The sequence below is a fragment of the Ornithodoros turicata genome, unplaced genomic scaffold, assembly GCF_037126465.1.
Source record: "Ornithodoros turicata isolate Travis unplaced genomic scaffold, ASM3712646v1 Chromosome16, whole genome shotgun sequence".
Taxonomy (NCBI): domain Eukaryota; kingdom Metazoa; phylum Arthropoda; class Arachnida; order Ixodida; family Argasidae; genus Ornithodoros; species Ornithodoros turicata.
In genome coordinates, this window is record NW_026999320.1 from 126,002 (window position 1) to 151,969 (window position 25,968).

Sequence of the window (25,968 nt, forward strand, 5' to 3'; positions counted from 1 at the left end):
ACTTTGCTCGTTCCAGCTAGCGTTCGAGTACCCGATCACGTTGTCTGCACGAACTGTGTTGGTAAGGCCAGCGTCTCGTGTTCCTTTCAGGTATCGCAGAATCCGCTTAGCCAAGTTGCAATGCACTTCCGAAAAAGAGTTATTGAATTGGCTCAAGAAATTCGTTGCAAAAGTAATGTTACGTCTAGTTCCCTGAACCAAGTACATATGATGGCAAATAAGACTTTGGTACGGTACGTTTAGTATCTCTTTGTTCTCCTGCGTTTCCTTTTTAATCTTCCTGATCGGAGAAGGTACACACACCTGTCCGACTCCATCCGTTTATAGCCTTGTTGAAGAAGACTTCCGTCCAACGTCTTATACCAGGTTCTTCCTGGCTGTTTCAGTCCAAAGATTCATTTGTTCAACTTGCAAACCATCTCATTTTCGTGATTTCTAGAGGGTTGTTCCATGTACACCACTTTTTAGGCGGTTTTCACATCCAGCTGTCGCATGATCGTGCCCTCTTCAGTTGCGAGTGCGAGAAGTAGGCGCAAGCTGGTTAATTTCACAACTGAAGAGAACGTCTCAAAGTAGTCGATCCTTCGAACTTGTGAGCTGCCCACTGCCACGACGCGTGCTTTATATTTTACAACTGTTCCTGTGGGACCTGTTCTTATGCGAAAAACCCAGTTGGACTTCACTACTTTCATACCCGGTTCTCTCTTCACAAGGGTCCAAGTGCTCGTTTTATGCAATGAAGAAAGTTCGTCTTCCATTACCTGCTCCCATTCTCGTCTCTCCGATGAGCCAATAGCTTCGTCATAACTACAATGTTCTTGAAGATCCTCTTCGACCAATTTACAGTAGCTCTGTTTCGATGGGTCTATTTGTATTCTTTGGGTGATCTTCCTTTCCCGTGTATATCTCCGTGTTTCAACTACTGATGCTTTTGGGCTTTCAGTTTCATCCGCTAAATGTTACTCTTCATCTCGGAAAACAAAGTCTTCTCAATCCGCCTGAGTTCAGTAAGTAATTTGCGTGAGAAGCGGGTCATCTCGCGGATATTTCAACAGTTCGCAACCATGTCTTTTGACCCTTTGATCCTTTTGAATGAATGAATGATCCTTTTGAAACTTCGCGTCTCGGCTAAAGTAAAAATTGGTTCAGTTTAGGGTCGTAAAATCTATAGGCCTTTCAATCGTCGCAGTAGCCAACGAAAATGGCGGGTTGACGTCTAGGAGTCAACTTAGTTCTGTTTCTTGGAGGCACCCAAGTATAAGCCACGCATCCAAATACCTTGAAGTAAGATACGCTTTGCTTTCGTTTCGTAAAAAAAAATTTCTGGGATGCCGCCGTTAACAGCTTTGCTACTGGAGCGATTCCTGACGTAGGCCGCTGCTCAAAATTCGTCTGGAACAGCAGCCTCGAGGGGTGGTCTCCTTGCAGTTTCAACCAGAGTTCTGTTCATCCTCTCTGCTACACCGTTTTGAGCTGGAGAAAATGGGGCTGTCCTCTCGTGTATGATACTACGTCAATTCAGGTAGTCATCCAGACGGTCATTCACAGTCTCCCTTCCATTGTCGGTTTGAATTCGCTTAACGCGTAGTCCTGTTTGAGTTGCCGCTCTCGTTATGAAATCCGTCATTGTCTCCACGGCTTCGTCCTTATACTGACGAAAATACGGTGTGATTTTCCGGCTACAGTCGTCAACTGCCACCATCAGGTACCTACACTGTCAGGCAGATTTATAGCTTTAAAGGTATAAATGGCTTGTCCTGTGGCTCCTCCCCAAAACGGATAAAATTATACCACCAGTTGAGGTATAGTAATTTATCCCTCCAGCAATGTGTGACAGTTCAGACCATGGGGTGCAAAGTATACACCATACATGAGGTATAACTTTAATACCTCAAGGTATAAATTTAATCTAAGAAACAGGGTATAGCTAAGGTATCCTTAGGTGCAAAATGTATACCATTCACACGGCATAACTTAAATACCTCGAGGTATAAACTGAATCCCAGGAACACGGTATGGCAACGGTATAACAAACTAACCCTTAGGGTGTAAAATATGTACCATACTGAAGGTTCAAATTATATTTCAATTTAAAAGAATTAGAAACCCCCAGTGCTGGGTAGGACAAGGACGGAGAATAAAAACGACGAGGACCGGCACTAAACAGCAACCAACTAATTTTTTTTTTTCTGAGCAAGCCAAAGCAGTCAGCTCTCTCACCCCCAAGGGAACAACCAACGAGAGCGCGTTGCGCCACATGTTCTTCAACCTCTGCCCACCTACCTGTTGTTTCGAGTGCTGATCAATAGATAATCAATAGACGCTTTACTAACGCAACTATCCCCTTCTTCCCGGATAAACCTAGCCTCCTGATAAAGAAGTTTCCCTCTTCCCTGCCCGTGAAAAAGAATTTGTGTTCCGCGATAGCCTTAGGGCTGTTTTTTGCAAACTTCGCAATCTGTTATGTGGTCTCTGGGGTCTCGTCGAAAAAGAAAACATCGACTTGACCACGAGTGTTGATGATTGGTGCAACGACTGACATAAATGACACCACATTTGTGATTGTTGATCTACCTGCCATAAACCGATGTTGACATTCTGCCAATTTCTGTTTGAAGAATTATGCTAAATGCTTTAACTAATGTGTTCAAACACTTTAGAGGTGGCACATAAAATACTAATGGGTCTGTAGTTGGTCGAAAAGAGCCTGCTGCATGACCTATGAACTGGGACTACAAGGGAAGTTTTCCAGTGACTAGGAAAAATATTGCACTGTAGGGATAGGTTAAAAATAAACGTGAGCACAGGTGCAAGGATATCACAATATGCCTTGAGAAGGACAGCAGGTATAGCATCAGGGCCCGGAGTAGTGGACGGTTTAAGCTTGCGGATGGCATGATGGACATCGCTCACAGCTACCCCAAATATGGACAGACCGTCAACAGAGCCTGAGCAATTGGGGTTAGCAACAGAGGTTGTGGTGGTAGTGTTGTATACAGATGCAAAGTGCGATGTGAATATATTTGCAACAGTTGACGGATTCGAGTGTATCATGTCCCCATTGTGCAGTGAAATAGTTGCTCCTGAATTACGTTGGTCTTGCTTTGACAAGTTCCAGAGCTTATGTGGGTTTTCATGCATATCAGCCTGAATATTATCGAGGTAAGACTGGTGGTCAATTTCAGCAGATTTCTTAAAAAGGGAGCGAAACATCGTGTGAGTTTTTGTGTGAGTTAGTGTGTAAGGTATTTGAATCGTGTGTGATTCTATTTTTTCCCTACTGAGGTAGTGACGGGTCTGTTTAGAGAAGTAGGGAGGGAATTTGCGACGAGAGGCCCGGTAGGTGGGTATAAACTGGGCGATACCCTCAGTAACGATAGCAGTGAACAGAGTCAGCGCAGCGTTGAGATCGGTACAATTCAAGACAGGTGCGAAATCTACACCATTACAGTGGTGGTAAAGCCCTATTTTAATCACCTTGATGTAGAGCCAGTCTATGGGAAGCTGGACGCAGGGGTAGAATACGAAGTCGTGGTAATGTAATAAGTAGAGGTGGATGATAGTCATCGACGGGGAGGATGGGGGAGCGAGCTAGCTCAACCAGTGCATAGAAGTTTGGGAAACACAGATCAAGCGTATTAGCGTTCTTGTTGCGAACATGATTGAACTGTAGAAATTGATGAAATCAAGCGAAGTCAAGCAGTGCGTTGGCCAAGCGAATTGAGATGCGGCAGTATCCGATCCTCTCGTCGTTGTCGAAATCAAGACCAGGAGCATTAAAGCCGCTTAAAATTAAGATTTTAGAAAGACGCAAGGAATAAAGTGCGTCATGTCTGTGCCTAAAATAACTTGCGTGGCTTTGTGAACCAAACGCGAAAATATTTATTTACAGGGGTACATAAATACATTTACAAAATTAATGCACTTTGCCGGAGCCCTTGTCACTTCGAGCTTTAAAATTGCCCTTTGAATGATGTTTATATGGATTAGCTTGGTTATGGGGCAAAGAGTCAGCTCTTGTCCCTGAAAAGATTTTTTCTTTAAGAATACCTACTTGCAAAGGAAGCGTATTTTGTTCCGCTCCTTGCACCTCCCTGAAATTAATTCCAGGGCGAGGACGCACAGGTCGTCTGAAATAGAATATATGGAATATTCAATGTTCCCAAAATGGGAAAAGGTAAAAAGGAAAAGTTCGCATCGCTATCTGCCCGTCACCCGTGCCGTTTTCCTGTGCGATCACCAAAAGATCTTCAAATCCCTCAAAATCAATCCCTCAAAAAGGGATAAAAAAAACCCTCTGCGCTTGTGCGATGAGCTCTCGTTGAACGGAACAATTTGCTCAACTCAAGCAGCAGCTACAGAAAAAGATCAGAAGCTGTCAGTTTTATTAAACGGCAACAAGAACAACAAGAAATATGTAATGATGATGTAGGTAAACGGCAGTTTATGATAAACGATATCAAAATCCGCGCATCCATAGTCGTATATATGAGAACGAACAAAACTAACTATCTTTTATTTGGAATTTGGTGGTTTCAACTTTTATCCTGCGTTTCCCCTCACAGAACGTCGCTGTCAATATTCCACCAAGGAAATCCCATATGAATTGATATATCACCCTCTAATTCATCCGCACATACGCTATATGCAAACAGTAAATGCAGAGCTAGCTGGTGTGTCCTAGTAACAAACGTAAACGCAACAAGTGACATACACACACGAAGGAAGAAGGTACAGAAGATAAGACGTTAAGGCGCAATCCTGACGTCTGTTCCTCGGTGCGTATGAGTCACTTGTACGTTTGAAGTTACCCTAATCCCACTAACACACTTTTACATGCGGGTCGATAGAACGACAATTGGAGTGAAAGAAATAGAAGGTCGACGAGAACGGCAAAATAATTTAGGTCAGATTCGTTGTTGTACAGCACAAACACGTGTGGAAACATCGGCCCTTTGTGTGCACAGACTGGGCCTCTACATTATGGAGTTTATCCACCAGCAAGCCTGCATCTGCACCATTTTGTGACTACAACTGTTACACAGATTCTCAACACTATTAACCTAGAGGCGTTCAGCTCCCCTTAACCAAAAATAAATAAGGCAAGTTTTCATACCAAGATGTTGTCAGCATTGCAGTCTAAAAAAGTAAAAAAAAAACTTTCAATTTGGTTTCCATGCTTTGGCGCTTGGAGGGTAAGAATATCCATGCCAAAACATCGGCATAACTTGACTGTATGCTTGACCTGCACTGGCGCTCGCTTGTGGAAGGCCAGCTCTGGCAGATTGGCACGGATACCCCATTGATCACAAGAAGTCCCCTGAGAAGCGAGGCCCATTCTCCCCTCTTATTCTTCTGGGTCGGTATTTAAAAACTGTAAAAGGGCACAATAGTTAAGTTAGCGTTCTCGTGTATGTGCAGAGGGAGATCTCATATCCGGCTTCGGGGCGTGTTTGAGATGCTGCGTGCCCTGTGTGTGTCCTTCGTCGTTCCTTGTCTCGCGGATTTGCCATTATAATTCTCCCAGAAAATGTTTCAATGTTGGAAGGTTGACGTTGAGAGAGACCACCGCGTTCTTCACCTTTAAAACGCGACGGTTGTTTGCCCTCGTGACAATTATGTAAAGTAGGTAATACGCCAAGACTCCAAACCAGCATGCTTTTTATCCGTCCGCCCGCCCTTCTTTCTCCAACATGCACAGAACACAGAGGACTGGCACAGAGGACTGGACAGAGGGCAACAAAGCCACAAGGCCACAGCAGTAACAATACCCGCGATCTCTTTCGATACGATTGGTACCAACACACGTGTAGCTCTGAAGCTGAGTGTATGATGTCCAGAACAGGGGGGAAAACACACGAATGGGGTGCTATTGGAAATAAACGCCACTAGGGTTCATTTTCAAATTACCTTTATTTCATTTTTTCATTTGTTGTCATTATCCCCTTAATTGACAGCAACAACTACTACATGAATGACGATGGGATGAGGTGATTCACCGAAACAATTGCGGTAATTTAAAAGGCACTGCCTATTATTTATTTCTTGCATTATTCCATAGACACCTTTTGGGTTGCTGTCATTTTGGGTATAGAGATAGGCCTGTATTCCTGGCGGCCGAGCACGGCAAACAATTCCATCATCACCACCCTCGGCCCATAACAACAAATGCCACACGGTAAAGAGTAGGGAGATTGCCCATAAGAGAAATATATCAAAGCCGAGGATAATTCAGGTTGATTCCAGTTTTATAAGTTTGAGTTTAGATTAAGATGATGTGTATACGTACATAGAAGGCTGTGCTCTTGCAACAATAATATTTTAGGTTAGCGTTAAGGTAATATGGATAGTAACAAACGAAATCAGAATCATGTGAGATAGTGTTACACATAAAACCGAAAGGAGAAATGTAAGATGAAATGCACAAGCGCTTTCCTACATGCGAAATGGAAATTCCTGGCTACGTAAATGCGCCCTTTTTCTCTTTCGTACTTTTATTTTTCCCTTATGTTTCTGGCAATCATGATTTTACGTGTCATAAAATTTGTCACCGGCCCTTCAGATGGAGAAACGCGTTTAACGATATGTTTGTAAGGTTAACGTACTCGTGACCAGTGACTCTGCTCGGAGGCGTATACCCTTTGTTATCTCAACGTCAAGTTAGGTTAGGCCAGGGAAGTTTTTGCTAGGTTAGGTTAGGGTAGGCCAGTGTAGGTTGCGAGTAATTATCCGCCTTTGGCGTTTCTGTGGTGAACAATTGTACGGGAGGCTGGACGGACAGCACCATAACAAGTATGGCGTGAAAATAAACTACTGTACATAAATGTTACCTGACTATAAAATGCACAGTTGCGTGCGTGAAACCAATACACCTGTCACACGACAAACCGAATGACATTCTAATCGAATGACAATCGCACCGTATGCCCTTCGTTTGTGTTACATCGAGCTACACGACGGAACAGAATGCCATTCGAAAATGATGTCAGTGTCGATCATTAGGACATGAGGACTGAACATCTGAAGACACTGATCTGAAAATACAAGACAAGTAATAAACACTTTTCTTATTTACCTGATATTTTACTGTATTGTACCCTCGTGGTCGTTGCAGAGTTGGAACCCCCCCCCCTTCGCTCAAAAAAAAAAAAAAAAACAAAGAAAATCAGACAGCGGTCGGAACATTTACGGGGATAGGAACCGTTACTTTTTTTTTATCCCGGCTTAACCGGTCATGATCAGTAATTTGGCTACATGAAAGCAAGCTTACGCTCACCGTACACAGTTGGTTGGAAGTGAAAGGTGCGAGATAACTGTTTCAGGTGGAAAACCTTTCGGGACATCAGGTGAAAACACAAGTACATTACAGGTACATTACTTAAATTTTTGTTTCTTTTGCTCGAAATTAACGAAAACATTAGACTATTTCAAAGAATAATTCAGTAGAAGAATAAGAATAATAATAAAAACACCAAACTGGCTAAGTACCAAAGCAAGCAAAGACAACTAAGGGGCCAATCTCCACCGCACTTGGCAACGTGGCGACTGGGAACGAGGGCAGTTCTCCCCAGAACAGTGTCTAGCCTTCATTCGTTGTCAAAAGTCAATTTCGCGATAAAATATTGGAATAAAACTTTTCATTCGTCTTTCATTTCTTGGAACGGTTTCTCGCTATTGCTTTTGATGGCTCTCTACTGCGAGGGTACGCTGTCGGTGCGAGAGGGAAATGCGAATGAGTTCCCCGAACTCATTCGCATTTCATTATATCATTCGCATGTATTGCCATTTGATTTCGCCGTGTGACACGACACGAATGTTACTCACTGAGAGTAAATTTCGCTGGGATTGACATTCAGTTTGGCGTGGGACAGGGGAATAAGACTCACCTAATAATAAACTATAACCAGCGTCCGTCCTGCTAAGTCTACCGGCCGCTAAAATGTGGCTTTCGTTCGCCAAAACGGCTTGGAGAGACATCGAAAACCCGTGAATTTGAGCGGTTAAATCGTGATGTATTGTTTTAAAACACGACATGTCATCCTACGAAGCGATGGAGCATTCTCCTTTATTTTCCTTGTTCCGAGAACCTTAATTTCAAGGTTGGGGATTACTCAAACTCGTGTACAGTGTAGTTAAATTCGCTATTTTTATGTACCGTGTACCGTGTATCGTACCGTGCAGCATATCGCATATGACTGACACGAACGGGAACAGAGGCTGGCTTCGAAATGTTAAAGACAGGAAAAGTGGGAACAAAAAGGTAAATGGTTGAAGAATGCTCCAAAGGCTCAGCTTATTTGGGTCAGGTAGCTACGGAGGTTGCGTTCGAAAACCGGTTAAGTCGATATGTGTGTATTGCATGGGAAGACCTTGAGTTTTGGGAAACAATGCTGACCAGTGGTTGTTAGCGGAATTTTGCGATTTGGAATCTGTTTTTTTTGTTTTGTTGCTATCCGTAATGTCTGATTGTATGATGGCAATTTTATGTGTTCCGGAAAATCATGTTCCAGCAGTAGAAATTTGCAGCACGCACATGTGTGGAAGCCTGAAGTTTTTTTGAAGGCTGTAAATTAGGTACAGTATTAATTTCTCCATCATTCTACACATCCCATGCACACTGTGCCAAGTCAACGAATCTACTTCAAACATTTATTACGCCGAAACATTCAAAAATTCACTGTTAAAAATGTACCCGCGAAAAATCCGCGCCGCAAATAAACACTGCCAAAATAACTCTTCGTTAGGCTTAAAGAGGGAATGTCCCGAATGCTAGTTTAAAGCGATACACTCTGCTGAGCCTAACGGCCGCTAAAATGTAACTGTCATTCGCTAAAAGGATATACATTTTATAGAGCACTGGAAATAAATCTCTTTTAATGTACGAAACTTCGACCCCTTAAGCACCTAACAATAACTCGTTCTGTTTGGACGTCGTAGTTCACAACACTTCTACGACAACACTGCCGCATTTTGTATTAAAATGGCGTAGGTGGCAAACCAACACAAATTTGTGACTATAGCCGCTAACGCATGAAGACGCATGGTGTATTCTACTTATAACTTGCATCCGACGCATGACGTCACTTGAAGCACAGCACTAAATCGTAGTATTCTTGCGTTGTATCAACGCAAAACTACAGCAAAACAGCGCAAGCGGCCATCTTAGGCAACCACAAACAAGTTATACCATTATTACGCATTATACCTTCCCTGGTGGAGCAGGTTGCCAACGAGGTCTCGCGGAATGCAGTGCTATAGAAAAATAACTCTGAAGTTATAAACGTGGAATATAATACTGCTTTTATACCTACAGACATTGCGCAAGGTATACCGATGGAACATGACACGTATTTATACGATTTGAAAGGTATGTTTATAGCCCTTATGGTCTAAACGACGTGACAAGACCCGCCTTTGCGCCACGTTTATCCACTTTTCGCACCATTTCGGCTGACAGTGATACTACCTCCAAAAGGGGTCGTTGGGAAAGGTCCACACAAATCGGCGTGAATGACCTCTAGTAATGCGTTCCGTGGTGTCTCATATATCCTCTAAAATGGCAATCATGGTTGCGTGCCCTGTAGGCATTTGCCGCACGCTTCAGAGTACCCAATGCCAAGTCGTGGAAACCCCCTGACTGGCTGATTTGACATGCTTTGGAGTGTTTCGAAATTGACGTGTGTCATGCGTCGATGCCATATGAGTATCTTCTCGGGTTGGACAATGTTAGCGTTTTCGAGAACAGTCGAAACTTCTGCACGCAGGTTGTAAATGTCACCTTCTTTCAGTCTCCACATTAGAGGTGCTCTCCGGAGAAAACCTTGCAGTCATCCCCAGAAACTATTACCCCCATACCGGCGTCTGTGAGCTTGGAAACAGATATAAGGTTGGGTACCATGCCCGCTACATGTAGAATGTCCTTTCCTACCAACTTCCGATCTGGTGCTTCATCTGTTGTGCGGAATAAAAGTGTTCCTCTTCCTTTCGATGTGATACTGGTTCCATCTGCTAGCGTAACATATGCCTATCTGTCTGCTCCGTGTGATTCATCATAATATGCCTGTAATCGGTCATATGACTACTTGCACCAGAGTCGATTGATCGACCGGTTGCTCGACTTGCCACGAGTGGTGCAAATACCTTCGAAGGCAAAATACTCATGCGCATCCTTGCGTTCTCCGTCAACAAGATCACTGTGTCTAACAAAACTTGCCTGGTGGCGCTGCTTGCCATCCTTCGGAAAAACTTTGCCCTCACGTCTCTCGTTCTTTGTAGCTTGAGAACGTGTTCCGGTACAATTCGAACACCAACAATGTCTTGCAATATGACCGGACTTACCATGTCGATAGCATTTGAAGCGTCCCTTGTCGTCACCACTTTTCGTGTTGATCGTTTGTACATTTGAACTTGTATTCTCAGTCCGACACTCTTTAATGGCTGGCCTACAATCAGTAATTCCTCGCAAAGTCTCGTTTTCCGTGTATGCAGATGACGTCGCCCTTTGGACAGTGGGAAAATCTCGCCCAGCCATACAGCGCCGCCTGCAGCTCGCTTTAAATAATGTACAGACGTACCTCACGCACCTTGGGATGGACCTTTCAGCTGAAAACTGCGTCGAGCTCCCTTTCACGGGCAAAGCTATGACCAATTTCCCTCTTTGGGTTGGCGCCAAGAACATTGAGCCGTTTCGCTTCCACCGCTTCCTTGGCGTGGTAATCGACACGGACTTGCGCTGGGCTCGCCACATTAAACACCTTGAAACTAAAGTGCAGCAATGGCTCCCCGCAATTCAACATCTTTCGGGCTCAGGGTGGGGCTGTGATCAGCGTTCCCTGCTCGCCGTTCACGCGCCATTTGTGAGGGCGACTGTGCTTTACAGCCTTTCTATTCTGCACAGGACATCCACAACATCATTAAATACCCTTCGGTCCCTGTTTGCTCGAAGTCTTCCACGTTGCCTCGGAGTTCCAAGAATGGCTGAAACACGGCAAGTCCTGGCTGAAGCTGGTGAACTCCCGGTTGAGGTTCTACGTGAACCTGAAACGGCTCGGCCTTTCCTACGTTTGCGTGCTCACATTCCCCATCACCCGCTCCTCAGGAAAATTCGATAGCGCCCTGAAAGCGACTTCTATCAAGTAGCCCAGAGGAAACGCCAGGCTCTCACTGGCTTCATAGCTAAGGACATTATACCGCCGGAAGCCCCTTGGTCTCTGCCGGTACCGCCGACTTTCGTAAGCCTTCCGAACCTTCTGGAAAGAAGAGATCAGGTCCCCCCTCAAGTCCTCCGAGAACATTTTCATGCTCTGGTAGACGAGAAGTTTTCTACGTTTACGGCAGCATATCCAGATGGCGCATCCCGAAACAACAAGTCCGCCTCAGCATTCGTCATACCATCCGAAGGCGTAGTGCAAGGACGGCGCCTCTCACATCCAACCTCCTCAACAGCCGCGGAACTCTATGTCATCCTTTTTTTTTTCTACAGCACATCGCTGATTTTACCCCACGGGGATGGGCAGTCTTCACAGACTCCAAATCTGCACTTCAAAGCTATTCTGGCATACGAGGCCCATCCGCACCCCTAGTCACAGATGTGTTAATGGGTTACCACACTGTATACGCAGCGGGCCACAGGCTAGTTCTCCAGTGGGTTCCGGCCCATTGTGGTGTCGTGGGGAACGAGCAGGCAGACAGCGCCGCAGAAGCAGCACTCTCGTATCGGAAACGGACCAGTATTGTTCTGATGAGAGGATACCGCCGTTCCATTCTGCGACGCCTCGTGACACCCCTGGCTTCCCGCCAATGGACAACCGACATTCTCCCCTCATCTATGTTGAGCAGAGTTGATCCAACGCTCGCTTTCCGCACGCCACAAAACACATCTCGTCAAGATGCTACATTAATCCAGCGAATGCGACTCGATGTGGCCTTTAGAGCTCAGTGGCATTACCGCTTGAGACAAGTTGACTCTCCCACCTGCTGCAACTGTGGTGCTTTTGGGGATCTGGAGCACATTCTTCTTCATTGCCCCCACTACCAACCTTCCCGAACCGCACTCTCCGAGTCCATTACTCAGCTGAACTCTCGCCCCTTCTCCCTATCGAAATGGCTTGGTCCCTGGCCCAATCCAGCCCAGCAACAGTCTGCGCTCAACGCTCTTTTGACATTTCTGGACACCATCGGACTTCGATTGTTATTGCGAAGGGGCTCCTTATTATATTCCCCACATCCCCACCAGCAATGGGGTAGAGTATTGCCTGTGGCGATGAACCTCCCCGCTCTACATCTCAAAATAAAGTAGTTGTTGGACTTGCATGCCGAGGGGGGGGGGGAATATATATGGGAAATGCCGCTTCTTCAATAACACTATGCTATTTGATTCTTTCTTTTTCCCTTATGAGCGCGTACCTCACCTTGTCTAGATTAACGTCACCCATAGCGCAAATATCGGAGCTGCGGGCCACCCCGTAATAAGCTTTTGGAAGTCCTTGAATCGCAATTGCCTCTAATTCTGCTTCATCCAAGGCATCCCCGAGAGATCGCAGCTGTTCACCGAGGTACTCTACTCCTAGCATGTAAGCCGTCGCACTTTCGCCCGTTTTTTCCATTTGACAGCATTGAGCTCGCACTTCAGGTTTATCCTTTTTTTTTCTAAGGCTCTGCCCCTGCTCACTTGTTCCAACTTGTCCCAGGCACACTTTTGCAGTCGCTTGGTTAATGACGTAGCTCCTCTGAGCTGTCTGTGCGATGGCATTGAGCGCATCCCATCCGTTCTTCTCCCAGGTTGCTCTTTCGGCTTCGGCTGCTGGAGGAGAACTTTCTATGGCTCTCCAGACGTCTTTCGTCTTGCGATAAATCATCACCCTGCACCTTCAGGTAGGGTAGTTGCTCCAATCGAATTACGAGGGCGTTGAGCGGACTTCCACGATGCACGTCACTCACCTTGCTGCGGGAAGCAGTGGCGTCCCTAGGGTACGCGTCACCCAGTGCAGGAGCTCTTTGCGTCACCCCCTACCCCACCTCTTGCCCCCATTAGCGGATACCTTTCCGCATATACATATTACATATTACCGCTAACATATTACACCACACTTAGAAAAAAAAGTGTCTCACAGAAGGCTCCTTATGTTGTTCTTGACGTTATCGTGCCACAGAGGACGGGAGGAAGCGGCAGTATCAGTGCGGCGCGTCACCCCTTCCGTCGTTTAACCCGGTGCGGACCGCACCCCCCGCACCCCCCCCTTGTGACGTCACTGGCGGGAAGATATCAACCCTAAAAACCTTTTAGTAGGCGTTGAGGTTGCGTGTGCTTGTAGTCAGTCCTGGGCCCATAACCTTTGTTAGCAGAACTGCAGTGGGCCAAACGTTCGAAGAACAAAACCAAACAACGACCGTCTTGTTTGTCAGGCTTGAGACATCTAAATCATTTTATTTTGTGACAAAGAAAAACCACTCGTGCCACGAAATGGGCAGTGATGCTCATGATGAGTGATTAACCAGACGCGGCATATTCGTACACGAACACTGTAACACCTGTTATCTAGTTCATTGTCTAAATTATGAACGTCTAGTAGGAACTTCTTCGGCTTTTTGATAATATTGAAGAATGGAACAGAGTGGAAAGAAAACGCGACACGGACGGAGCAGACGAACTCACTAACAACTGAGACTTTACTGACAAGGAAACAAGGTTCAGGATGGGGGAGTAAGTTCGAATATATATATAAAAATCATGTTTCCCAGTTGGTAGTGAGTGCTCTATTCCGTCTACTCCATCCGTGTCGCTTCTGTTGTACAATACGTTGAGATATATGCCCCATTTAAACGGACAACGCCTAAAGTAATCCTGAAGCAAAGTTAACCGAAGGAGAACTACATGTTGGTTTAAGTAACTTATACAGCGCTGACAGCTATACAGCCAGAAACGCTATAACTAGAGATATGTGGCTGGACATTCAGCTCACATAGTTTTATGGTCTTGCAGATGCTCTTTATATGACTACATCAACCTATGATACAAATCGCCAGTCGTCCGAGAGGTTTGGGGCCCGATCTTTGAGTATCAGTTTAGAAACGTCTTGCGTTGCCTTCCTTTAGTAGCTGGTTGAGCTCTTATCTTCCAAAGCTGGATACAGTATCACGACGAACACAACAAAACAAAAACAAGGAAGAAACGTCGCGCGACATTCAGACAATTTGTTGCCACTTCGTGGTCTGTTCGGTCTGATATCTTGATAAGGGATGTGTGCGATTAACTAGAGAAACAGCAATAGAAGAACTTGGAAATTTTATTGCGTCACAATAGGAGTTCACTCCTACTGACCACGTTATAGAGAAAAAGTATAGAGTTTTTTTTTGTTTTTTTTTTTCAAGAATGCAATGCCCAAATCCATGAACTTGATTAGGTATTTCACTTTCTGCAGAGAACAATGTGCAGTAATTGTGAGGACAGCACTCGTAGGTACAACAAGGCTATCCTCGGTTAACGCTCCTTATACAACGATGGCTTCCTCATCATAGTCACACACTACGCCGGCGATGATGGCAACACGGCACTTTCCGGCAGTGATCCCCGCGGAAAAGGTGTCATGTTCTCGCTGTACAGAGCAGTTCGACGGAGGACCTTGCGAAAGACTTCGCCGCTTTGGTGGTACCAGTCCAACTCGCCGGGAAGCTGAAGGCGTGTCTGCGACAACAGCAGCAGCACAGGAAGCGGTCTCGTCCTCTTGTCGTCCTGTCGAGGATTGAGTATGGAGTTATGATGCTAGAACTTCATAACTAACTCGACATATGAACACCACAACAAAATGTCTGCGACATATATCCACAGATGTCGCTTTGCACATCAAATGAGCGAAAAATTAGGCATTGTGCCCGGTGTAGTGGATCAGCTAACTCTTTTGGTGAGCCTTATGAAGCTCCGCTGCCTTGTGAAGCCATTCACAATAATTTTTCGGCCCGCTGTCGCCCTCCTGAGTGAGTGTTTCTTTTTTTTTTACTTTCTTCTGTGCAAAAGTACAAATTTGGGGACGTTAGTGCGATACGTAAAAATGCCACAAGAAGCGAAAAAACAAAAAACAAAAAAAAACAAAACGTGTCATGTTCCCATCCTCAAATAACTTTCAAATATACTACTCCGGTAGGTTTCTCTGAAGTTGGTTCTGTGCTTATGAGCCGCGTCTCCCAAAGACCGTGCAACTGAAGAACGAAAAACCATTTTGCAGGTATCTTAGGGTGACTCATTTTCAATTATGTACGAAAGACAAGAGCACATACAGCAGGTACCCTTCCTTATGTTCCCAAAGGTTGAGGAGAAAACCAAAGATGTGGTGCGTTCTCGTTAATCCAAGTGAATGTGAAGTGATAAACGGCACCATGTTTTCTTTATATATCGTCATGTAGAATATGCATTTGTGATAACAACCTTGCCATAGTTCTCAGTTTATGCATTTCGCACTAATAGATGTCGTATATCACAACTCCCAAATGGATGGACAAATACAGATAATGGTATTGACAGCTTGGGACAAAGGTTTATGGCACACTGCGTATTTCTTCATCAGAGCGGCTCCCCTGCTGGCTATCAGGAACATATCGAATAAGAAACGGGTGTCTGGCTATTTTGTCTATCTCTCAGAGTTCGCTACTAGGGTGTCGCTCTAATGGAGAAATGCGACGCCCCGGTGATCCGTAAACTTTTGTCCCAGGCCGTGTAATGTCACGTGGTGCATGAAATGCTAACCTGAAACCTTAGTAAGAACGGGGACATCTCATGAGCAGTTTGGCCAAAATCTGGGTCTCAAACTCGAATCGAGTCGCGTGCTGCGTCGACATTAGACCACATATTTGAGAGCCGCACAATGAAGGCATAATTGAAATTACCATAAAACAACCAAAAACACAAGCAACATAAAAACAGGTGTACTTATTGTGGAGCCGGATAGTGTAGGTACAACATATTAACGAAAAATCTAAACTGCCAATTCGCGTACTGAAAATACAAAACGATTCGATAAAAGTATGTACTTCTTCACAAAAGACTGATAACCTTCACGAGCACTCATATTATGTCCTATTTACGCAGTGTTTTGTTGACATTCCTTAACTTTGGAAAAATAATCCCGGTCTGCAACTTTCATATAGCGCCGAAGTGTCGCGTGTACGTCACTGCCCCGTCTCTAGTTTCTTCACTGCCCATTTCTGTATTCCGTTCCAATTTCCCGCAGATCTTCCCGCAAAGGCTTCTTCTAAAGCTTCTATTGTGAGAGTCAAGATGAACCCATCAAAATCATCACATTAGTTACAGTGTTAGTTCTCAAAGTGAAAGCGAACACGAGATTGCTGTAACCCTAACTTGTCTGGTTCACGAGCCACAAAGAAGTGCTCATATATGTATGTGCTGCAAATATGTTCCAAAAGCCGGGAGTAGAGATAACAAAAACACACACATCGACTTAATCGACATCATCACTTAACGAAAGTAATAAATTCAATTGACGTTTCGTCTCCCATACGAGAGACATCATCAGAAAAAGCCTGAGTGGCAGAATGGGGATACAACAACCTTTTCTCTATTTAACGAGGTCCGTTTAGACGTCCGAGAGAGAGCCGCCGTTTACATTGCATGTTGTTTTCTCACGCCTCGTGTACCATGGTTCCAGGAACTTTCGAGGTCCCCATCTTTGTTCCCGGGGCATTGTCTCTGCATTTTCGAGGTCGAACGTGTGACCTGTTTCCCAGCGATCCTCATCCAGCTCAGTCTTCGACCTTGTCGCGTTCGCAGCCGTAGACACGTCGCGTCCGTGTTCCTTTATCCGCGTGTACGTTGTGTTGCAGTCCAGACAGCAAGCCGGTAAATGACGCCACTTTGGGATTCAGGCGGTATAGGGTCTTTGGGCTTGGAAAGCAAGTCGTGGAGCCTGACGCGGGGTTTAAAAGTGGTTCTTATGGCTAAAGGTAGATAGATTCGGAGATACTCTTGACGTGTAGGACAGTTATCCCTCGGTTGGAGCTTCGGTCTTTGTTTCGCTTTTCACTTATCATTTGCATCCGTGTGTTCTCAATAAAGTTAGCCGAGTAACCACGTTTCATTACCAACCGGGGGGGTCGTTGCATTCCCCGTCTACATAGACCCCGTTAAATGAACAAACAGGCTGCTGTATACCCATTCTGCCACTCAGGCTAGTTCTGATGATGTCTCCCGTCCCGTTATGTATGGGCTTCCTAGCCTAAGCAGGGGCAGCGACGGGCAGAGGTAAAATCAATACCTGAAAATCTGGTTTCATGCCTAATTATTTATTGAAGTGTTTTCAGAAGGCAGCTTCCTTCTGTTGGGTGGTCAAGGCCAATCGAGCAACATAATAGCTGCCCGCACGTCACAAGTAGCTGCCTGCCGCGTGTTTGAAGGCCCTGGTCTAAGTAGTTGCACCTTGCGGCAAGATCTGCGTCCTCTGTTCTCCTCTTGGTTGTCGCCGTTGTGTGCAGAATGCCATATCCATGCGATTTAAACGGACGCGTGGTCTACGCTGTGTTCTGGAATGCACCAAATGTACACCCACGAGGACGGCCTTCTTGTATAGGAAGAACAACAGCCCGCGAGCCGTGTCAGCTTTGATCGGAGAACGATCTGCTTTGTATCTTCCAAAATACACTGAATGTACTACACAGTTATTACGTACTGAAGCATTCAAGTTTCGAAACATATACAATTGCTATACAGTCGCCATTACTTTTAGAAGTTTTTTTTCGTGATGCGCCAGGTAGGGACTAGGACTACCTTACCGTTAAGTAGAATTCACGTATGTCTCCTGGCACGTGGCTCGGACCGAGTAAAATTCGGCGTCCCTTCTTGACTGTTAGCCTTCCCTGGATCAGGATCATGCACTCGACACGCTCATCAAGACGTAGGAAGGTGGCTTCGCCCAGGAAGGGCATGACGCCATTGTCCACGTAGCGAGTAAGGGATTCGTCTTCCCACGCCTGCGATTATTGAAACAAGATTTATAGGCACATAGCAACGTAGCCATATCAGTACAGCAATGTTACTCTATGAGCCAGTTCTAGCGCTATACTTTATTTCCTTGTAATGAGAGGAATTACATGTCTCGGTAATGGATGGTATGGATGAAAGCGCAATGAATTATGCGAGATGAAATGGCTTGGAGTATCTGTTTTTTAAAAAGAGGTCGCATCCGGAAACCCACCTATGGGACTGGTACGACTATGTTCGTCATGGGCCGACAATCTGCACGGCTAATTTGAATGCGTGTTGCATTATAGTCCTGGTTACGCAAGAATTCCGGCGTGGTCTGTAGCCACGGAGCGGTGCGCATGCGCGGTGACTTGAGAGGGAAGCAGAGTGCGGCGCGACCACGGCGCTGGCACAGTGCAGAAGCTGGTGCAGCTGTGGCGATTGACAGGCTCAGACGTGTCTGTGTGGGTGCGCCATGGGTTAGGAAATCAGTGTGAGGCAGCCGCGGCGACAGAAGGCTGCGAACAGCGCCGCCCAACTGAATCGAAGTGAGCCCGGAAAGCTCGTTTGGCTGCGAATGCTGTCTTACGTTAGCGGTGTGTAGGGCCCTGCGAATAGTAGTATAGCGTTTGTGAAGGGTCGTTGAAGGTTGTGTAGCGTTGTGAAGTGGAGTTCCCAAAGGGTTTTCAAATTTTAATGCTAACGCATTCCCGTCGGGCCCACCGATGGCTCGACCACAGTACTTTGTTCGAAAAGTGCTTAGGTATTACATCAAGTGATTTTAAATACCGGCGCTGTTTCTGCGGCCGCAGTGGCTCCTGCGGCGTGGCGTCATTCCCGAAGCGGAGAGTGAGAGGGCGACTCTCAGAGGAGGGAAGACGCCCCAGACTCCATTTATCTCTTTGAGACGCCCACACGGGCGCGGTATTCGTTTCCTCGAGGTCGCGCAGTCATTTCTTCTTACAAAGTGACGTTTTCAGGGATGGAATTCAGGAATACTCTCCGGCGGAAGGTCTGCTGTTGTGGTGTATTCCATCGAATAACAGTCATGCTACACGAGTCCTTCGCCTGGAATTTTCCAGTGGTCCAGAACGAATAAAATGGCACTATACTTTCGAAATCGACTGGAACGGGTGCGACCGTCCCTTTAAACGCCGTATGTCAATGGGAGACGTACGGACATCTTTGTTATCTGTGTACGTTCAGCAGTTCACTGTAGTACTGACCATCGTAATCTGATCAAGAAATGGCGTACGACTGCTCTTGAAATATTTTGCAACGGAGGAACATACCGCGTACTCTTCGATGCGCTCCAGAACAGTGCGTGCGATGCGGACAGCAACTGACAACCACATGCGGTACATGATGCATGGCGTTGAGCTATCTCGCAGAACGATTGCATCGAGTGTTCTCATTGGAATCACGCAAGCCTGGAATGAGAAGAACTGATATGAGGTCGTAGTTCACGCATAACTTTCGTAGAAAGTTCACCTCAATGTCGGTTTCGCAGGTGACGTCGCACACAGATGGACTCCTGTTGAGGAAACCCAATACACCCAGGCATCCAGGTGCAGCCATGAAATTTGTGAATGAGGCCTCGGCCTTGTAGTGCTGCACCGAATCGGCATTCGCCAATACACTGCTCTTGAAGCCGCGGCCTCTTCCTTCGATCTGATCAATGGAGATGGAAACTACTAAGAAGACTATAGAATTCCACAATCTCTCAGTTCTTTTCCTTCCTTTTAGAGGTATAAACAAACGTTGTCAAACGCAACGTAACTGGCCGCCTTCAAAACAATGACACAGCAGAAGCAAAATGGGGATTCAGCGGCATCTATTGTAAAAATCGTGCAGAAAACTATCCAAAGGTAGACATTCTAGCGTTCCATCGGAAACATGTGAATGGTTCCGGCCTAATGCGAAAATTCTGCTGCTGCTACAGATAGAATAGAATAGAGCGTACTCTACACTAGGGGCCCTTCAACTCGGGAGTACAAGAACAATATTCCGTTAGAAACATGGCTTGCGTCAAATTTGAACGCAAAATGTTTTGGAGCTCAGGAGGAACCCAACTGAACGAAAAATTGGGAGGTGTTCTCTGCCTTGAAAAGGTCAACAAGGTTTCGGACGTGGAACCTATGGTGCCGACTTTTCTTTTTTCAGTTTATTACCTAATTAACTTACACATAACTATTACATGCATTATATTAATCTAACGTATTCCCATCCCAGCCACCACAGCAGTTACTTTATTAAAATAACAATTAACTAATTGCATTAATTTAATTAATTCCGCCTTACACAACAGTTACACAAAACGCTTCATAACAGCCACATAAAAGATCGAGAGGATGGAAATTCTATGGTAAAAGGATCGAGTGCATAGCCAAAGGCGCCTGCATTCAAAACATATGGGTCATTACAGTTTTCTCAAACTAAAATAAGACGCTTGATTTGAGGCAAACCGCAAAACTAAGACACGAACGCGATAACAAGCGCTTGAAATCACATCACGTATACCGTAGAATCCTCAACGATGTTTCTCACAATGTCACAAAGGTGACTCTACACTTGGGCGCACCATATATGTTGGGATATTGTATACACTGCTTATTTTTAATTTATTTCGAGTTCCACAAGGCATGAGGACGTGCAAATGCAATGGATGCATGTGCCAGCAGCCACAGCAATATTTAACAGCGTTATTGAAACAATAACAGAGAGCAGCAAAGAAAATATGAGTATTTCAGGAACAATTTCTTTCTCACTCAATTCTAGGCAACAAGTCCAATGACACGTCCAATAGTATTTTAACGAGGGGCTCGCTCGAATAGATAAAGAAATAGTATCCTGCATGCCGTGGTTCATGTTACAGTTTAAGAGAAACCCGAAATCACAAAGACGGGTAAAAGAAGCGGATCTGCGATAATGCACAGTCACTAAAAGTGTTGAAAAATTAGGGTCTATACGCAGGATGGAACTTTAGCTGCAGGATCCAAGCGAGCTGGTGATAATAATGATGATGACATTCTTTGAGACTGAAGGAGGGCACAGGGACGAACGAGAATAAACAGCACAAGGTAACACGCAATCTTCATGTCAAAGACTTCCGCGTATGTTAGGAATAGGATCGCCAAGACTCCAAACCCCACTTGCCCTGTAATAGCTGTCCCAGGCGAGACTGGGGAAAAACACACACTAAAGAGGAGTCTCACACACAGATGAAAGTTTATTCCATCCTACACAGGTATATACATCAAAAGGGAAAGGGAGGGAGAAAATGGGATAGAAACACTTTCTGCTCGTACAAATCTCTAAGCTTTTCCGTAGAACACGTTTCATTATGTCCGCCTCTTTGACCACAACCCTGGCCTCCTTCCAGCCCGACTCGCAGTTGTTGCATTCCTGGAGATGTTCGACGAATTTAAAAATGGGGATCAGCTTTCTTTACGTTGGCTGCATGCTCCCTTAAGCGGTCATTTACGCACCTTGAAGTTTGACCCACATAGCGAAACCCTCAGGCCATGATAACTTCATAGACAACCGCCTTTTGACAGGGAAGAAACGGCAACTTGTGTTTTCTACATGGTGACGGTTGAGAAGTGAAAAAAAAAAGTTTGAAAAGGCCACTTTCACATTAAATTTATTTGCGAGCGCTTTCAAGTTCCCGGCGTCGGGAACTTGGCGCCCCCATCGCCCGGCAGTAGCCGCAATAGCCCCCTCCTGCACTCACGGTTGGGTCGCCGCAGGAGGAAGACCCCCAGGTATAGCTGTGCGTGGCTTTCCCGTGTCTGGGGAAAGGGGGATCCTGGAAGTTGAGTGGACCTGGAGGTCGGTTTGGACCCTTTGGGGCCCCTCCGGGAAAACAACACACTGTTTTGGCCCCTGCTTCCCATAGACGGGTGGTCCTTGAAGGCCCGGCCAGGACTATTCAGCTAGTCCCCATCTCTCTTTTCATTTGTTTTCTTTTTTCTCTCTCTCTCCTCCCGCCCACTTCTTCCTCCTTTCACCTTCTTTGGCGGCAAGGGTCAACCTTGGGCAGTACTTCTTCCTTTAGAAAACGGCAGTCCTGGTATAGTGCAGAGACAGTGTTAGCGTGTGGGACACGTTCCTTCGTTGGGCTCCGAGTTTTGGCGCATTATGATCTTTGTTGTCGTTGCGCCACTAAACTCCCAATCATCACCATCATCAGCTTTCAAGTTGTGAGAGAAGGTATGGAAAAAAGGTATGACGGCGCGGGTAGATCTAGGCTCAACGGTACGGAGGTCGCGTGACGGGTGAGAAAGTTCGAATAGGCTTCGGAGAAGGTTGCTTGGGAAACAAGTATATCTATAACCTGCACCTTCCAGCCGCTGTATTTGGTTGCTCAAAGAGGGGACACATGATGGCAACAAGATTTTTTTAGAGTGCTGGAGAAAAGGCACCGAACAAGGCCTGATTTTACATTTTTTGAATGGCAACTGTCAGAAGCTAACGGAGGCTTTGAGGGCTGTTTACCATATTGCCAACAAAGGGTGGTTGATGTATAAATTCGTGTATCTAAAAAGTGAAGAAAATTCTCAGATGGGACCTATAGTGAAACGCAATTCGGGGGCGGCACTTTTCACAATATCTACGAAGAAAGAAGAAAGACAAGGTATTCTGATCAGTGGCAATGATAATTAGGTCATCTACAAAACGTTTAACGCCTGCGTGCCTTGAGGTAAACCATTGATGAGGGAAGCAACACTCAAATTCAAAGAAAGCAGATAAATTTCGGACAGCTGAGGCGCAACGGCAGACCCAATACATACACCATCGTTCTGCGTAAATAGCGTTCCATCAACCAAGACAACCAAGGATCTCAAATACAAGCCCAGGATCCTCATGAAATTAGAAACATTCATGCCAACATTGTTCTGGAACGCATGCAAGAAAGTCACGAACTCCTGGTAACATAAAATAACGTAATATAAAAATAAATATAAATAAACGCCCATAAAATAACGCAATGGGCTTTCAAGAGGAATCTGTGATAAGCCATTCTGCAGAGAGCCCGAAACGACTTTTTGCAAAGTTTGGTTTTCATTTACAACGACTCTTAAAGGCATCTCCGGCTTATGATCCTTGAGCAAGAATTTGACTGACAACGTAGACTTCAACGGGAGTTTTAGAGAATTTACTAACGGGCTGGCCTCTTGATCACGAAAAACGGACAACAAGTATTTTCTTAAATTGTCCACGGAACCATGAAAAGGTTTAAAGAAACTGTCGAAGACGTCACACTACTTCTTGCAGAAATCACTAGACTTTAGGACCGCGAAACGAGACGATTTGTCAGTTTGAACTAAGGCAAGATCGTTGACATTCATGAAAGAACGTACGCTCTTCACAAGCCTGAAGTGACATGAGCTATGTTTAATAGAAGTATCTATCAGATTTGTCACGCGGTACAAAGCTTGCTTAACGAAGGTTAAAGATTGGGCCGGATAAGTAAACATGAAGAGATCACGAAAATACTCGCAGCGATGTCAAGCCATGAGGGTTTTACATTTAGACAAAATTTTGGTCCTTTTGACAACATACCTGTACATGATCTGGAAGTGGGAGATTTGAGGGGTTCACAGGCGGGCACATAGTTGCCTTGGAAGCCGCTGGTGCTCAATTTCTTGGTAGTCCAAAACGTCCTTGCAACCTGAGCCTCTTTAAAGGTGATCCATGAATTATAACGGATATCCTGGGTGAATCTTTCACCACACACCAATGTCCACAATGTCGAAGTTAACGGCTGAAGAAACCGCAGTTGGCCACTGACTGCATTTCGATGGCCCCAGAGGAGATTCGTTTTCCGAAGCAAAGGCAGGGTATCGGCAGAGATCGAACCACAAAATGTTGGGGCAAAATCATTTTCCGTAGCAAAATAATTAGGCGATATTCCGCTTCCAAGAGGGTCAGAGTGCGGCCAAGTCTGCATAGGCTGTCCATGGCAATCAATTCCAAATCCTTTTCGAAGGAACCAGAAGAAAACAGCAAAGAGGGAAAACTTTGTGGGGTGAAGCCTGCATAGGGGCACGAAACGTAAAGAGCGGCGAGAAAGCAGGCGAGCTGGTTATAATTGATCTTCATAACGAACCCTTGAGACTGGGAAAAAACACACACTAAACAGGAGTCTCCCCAAACGCAGATGAAAGTTTATTCGATCCCACACAGGTATATACATCAAAGGGGAAAGGGAGGGAGAAAAAGGGAAATAAACATTTTCAACTGCTCCGTGTAGGAAACAGAAATACTGCTAATAACATTCCCAGACGTACAAATCTTAAGGTTTCCCGTTTAGTGTGTGTTTTCCCCAGTCTCAGGGTTCGTTATGTACACCATTTAGAATCATGCCCTCAAAGGCGTTTGTTCTTACTATGTTTTCGCCACCTCCTGATGTGAATGTGGTGCAACGTATGCATAACTATGTAAATTTGGCGAACTGAAGTCTAAAATTTGCCAAGTAAAGGTCACTGTTTACCGCACCAATGTGTAGAGCGTGTCTAATTTACTCAACCTGACAACTGACAGTGATATTCACAATCTATCCCATCGGAAAAAAAATAGGCGAACATCATGCTTTACGTAGCTCCGAGAGGATAGCGCGCGGTTGTTGTCAGTCCGACGAAAGGAGGTTGGAAACCCAGCCCACACCGGCATCGAAAAAAGAGATAACACAGACACGGCTTATCGCTTTCCCTGGGATCATGCTTTCCCTCTCTCAATTTCAGAAACTGTCACTTTTTCTACTTTCACTCTGTGGGTTGGGTTAGGAACCTCGTTTCGTCGAACTCAGAGCGATTGCGCTGAAAATAGTTGCCGCGCGTTATGGTCCGCTGCTCGGAAAAGCATGATGTTCAGCTATTTTTCCCGATGGGATAGATCGTGAATATCACTGTCAACTATCATGAATTTGAGTGAATTCGGCACGCTCTTCATACTGGTGGGGTAAAAAAGTCATCTTTGCGTGGCAAATTTCCGAGTTCAGTTCCCAAATATTGACATAATTAAACTTGCGATAAACGACATTCACATCAGGAGGTGGCAAAAACCTACTAAGAACAAATACGGTCGACTGCATGGTTCTAGGTTGCGTAGTTCTTTTATTATAATTTAATTACACGTTTTCTGGGACACACTCTATGCACGTTTTATCCAAACCAACTCGTTCGCATCAGTGGTCTTGCAGCTTTCTTTTTTTTTCCCCCGTCGACGAGACACTGGTGCAGACGTTCATACTTACATCCACTTTTACATCCACTTTTCCACTTCTGCCCACCGAGGAAGGTGGTCGTGTGCTCCCATGGCTCCCGCATCAGGCACATGTGCCGTTTGTGCACAGCCCTTCGCCGGTCGGCAGCAGAAACTGGTTTGTTCTGGCCCGTGTGGTAAACGCTTCCACTGCAAATGCCTGAACATCGCCCCTGTGGAGTACGACCTTCTCTGGGTTAATGACGTCTGCGTCTACAAATGTAAGTCTTGCACCAAACGGGGAAGTTCTGCAGAATCCACTGTGATCAATGACAGCTGTTCTTCGGCTTCCGGACGTAACACCGATGATAACCCTTGCTGCCACACCGATTGGGACCAGTTCATTGCCCCTCTGCTCCAAAAGATTGACTCCCTTGCCGCTGAAATTTGAGCTTAAAGATGAAAAATCTCAGTTGTTGCGCTTGCTTCAAACTATGGATAAAAACGCCAGCTTTCTTCGCATTGAACCCGCCAAGTTGAAGGCCAAATTTTTGCAACGGCTTGACTGCTTACAATCGACCCGTTCTACGGCGCCTAGCTACGCCTCGGCTTTACATGTGAAATCTGCACCCAACCGGCTATTTACTGCACCCCGTGTCTGTGTCGACCCTTCCAGTGCTCCTGGCGTGGTCCTTCATGAAAACACCTTGCCTGCATCTCCTGCTTTGCCCGCAAGTGGCTCACAGTCGCGCGTGCCCAATGCTTCTGAATTCAGCAATATTGGTTCGTCTCCT

General features: G+C 45.5%; 1 protein-coding gene across 1 annotated transcript in view; it reads right to left on the bottom strand.

The window, feature by feature from the left end:
• Positions 1 to 14,338: 14,338 nt before the first annotated feature.
• The window catches only part of LOC135372645 (sperm-specific sodium:proton exchanger-like), a 261,452-nt gene continuing 249,822 nt past the window's right edge, over positions 14,339 to 25,968 (bottom strand). Inside the window, exons 22-25 of the mRNA XM_064606149.1 lie at positions 19,460 to 19,639; positions 19,261 to 19,398; positions 17,779 to 17,976; positions 14,339 to 14,731 (exon numbers count right to left, since the gene is read on the bottom strand). Of these exons, the coding sequence (XP_064462219.1) occupies positions 14,525 to 14,731; positions 17,779 to 17,976; positions 19,261 to 19,398; positions 19,460 to 19,639 (723 nt within the window). The 3' untranslated portion in view covers positions 14,339 to 14,524. The remainder of the gene's footprint in view (positions 14,732 to 17,778; positions 17,977 to 19,260; positions 19,399 to 19,459; positions 19,640 to 25,968) is intronic.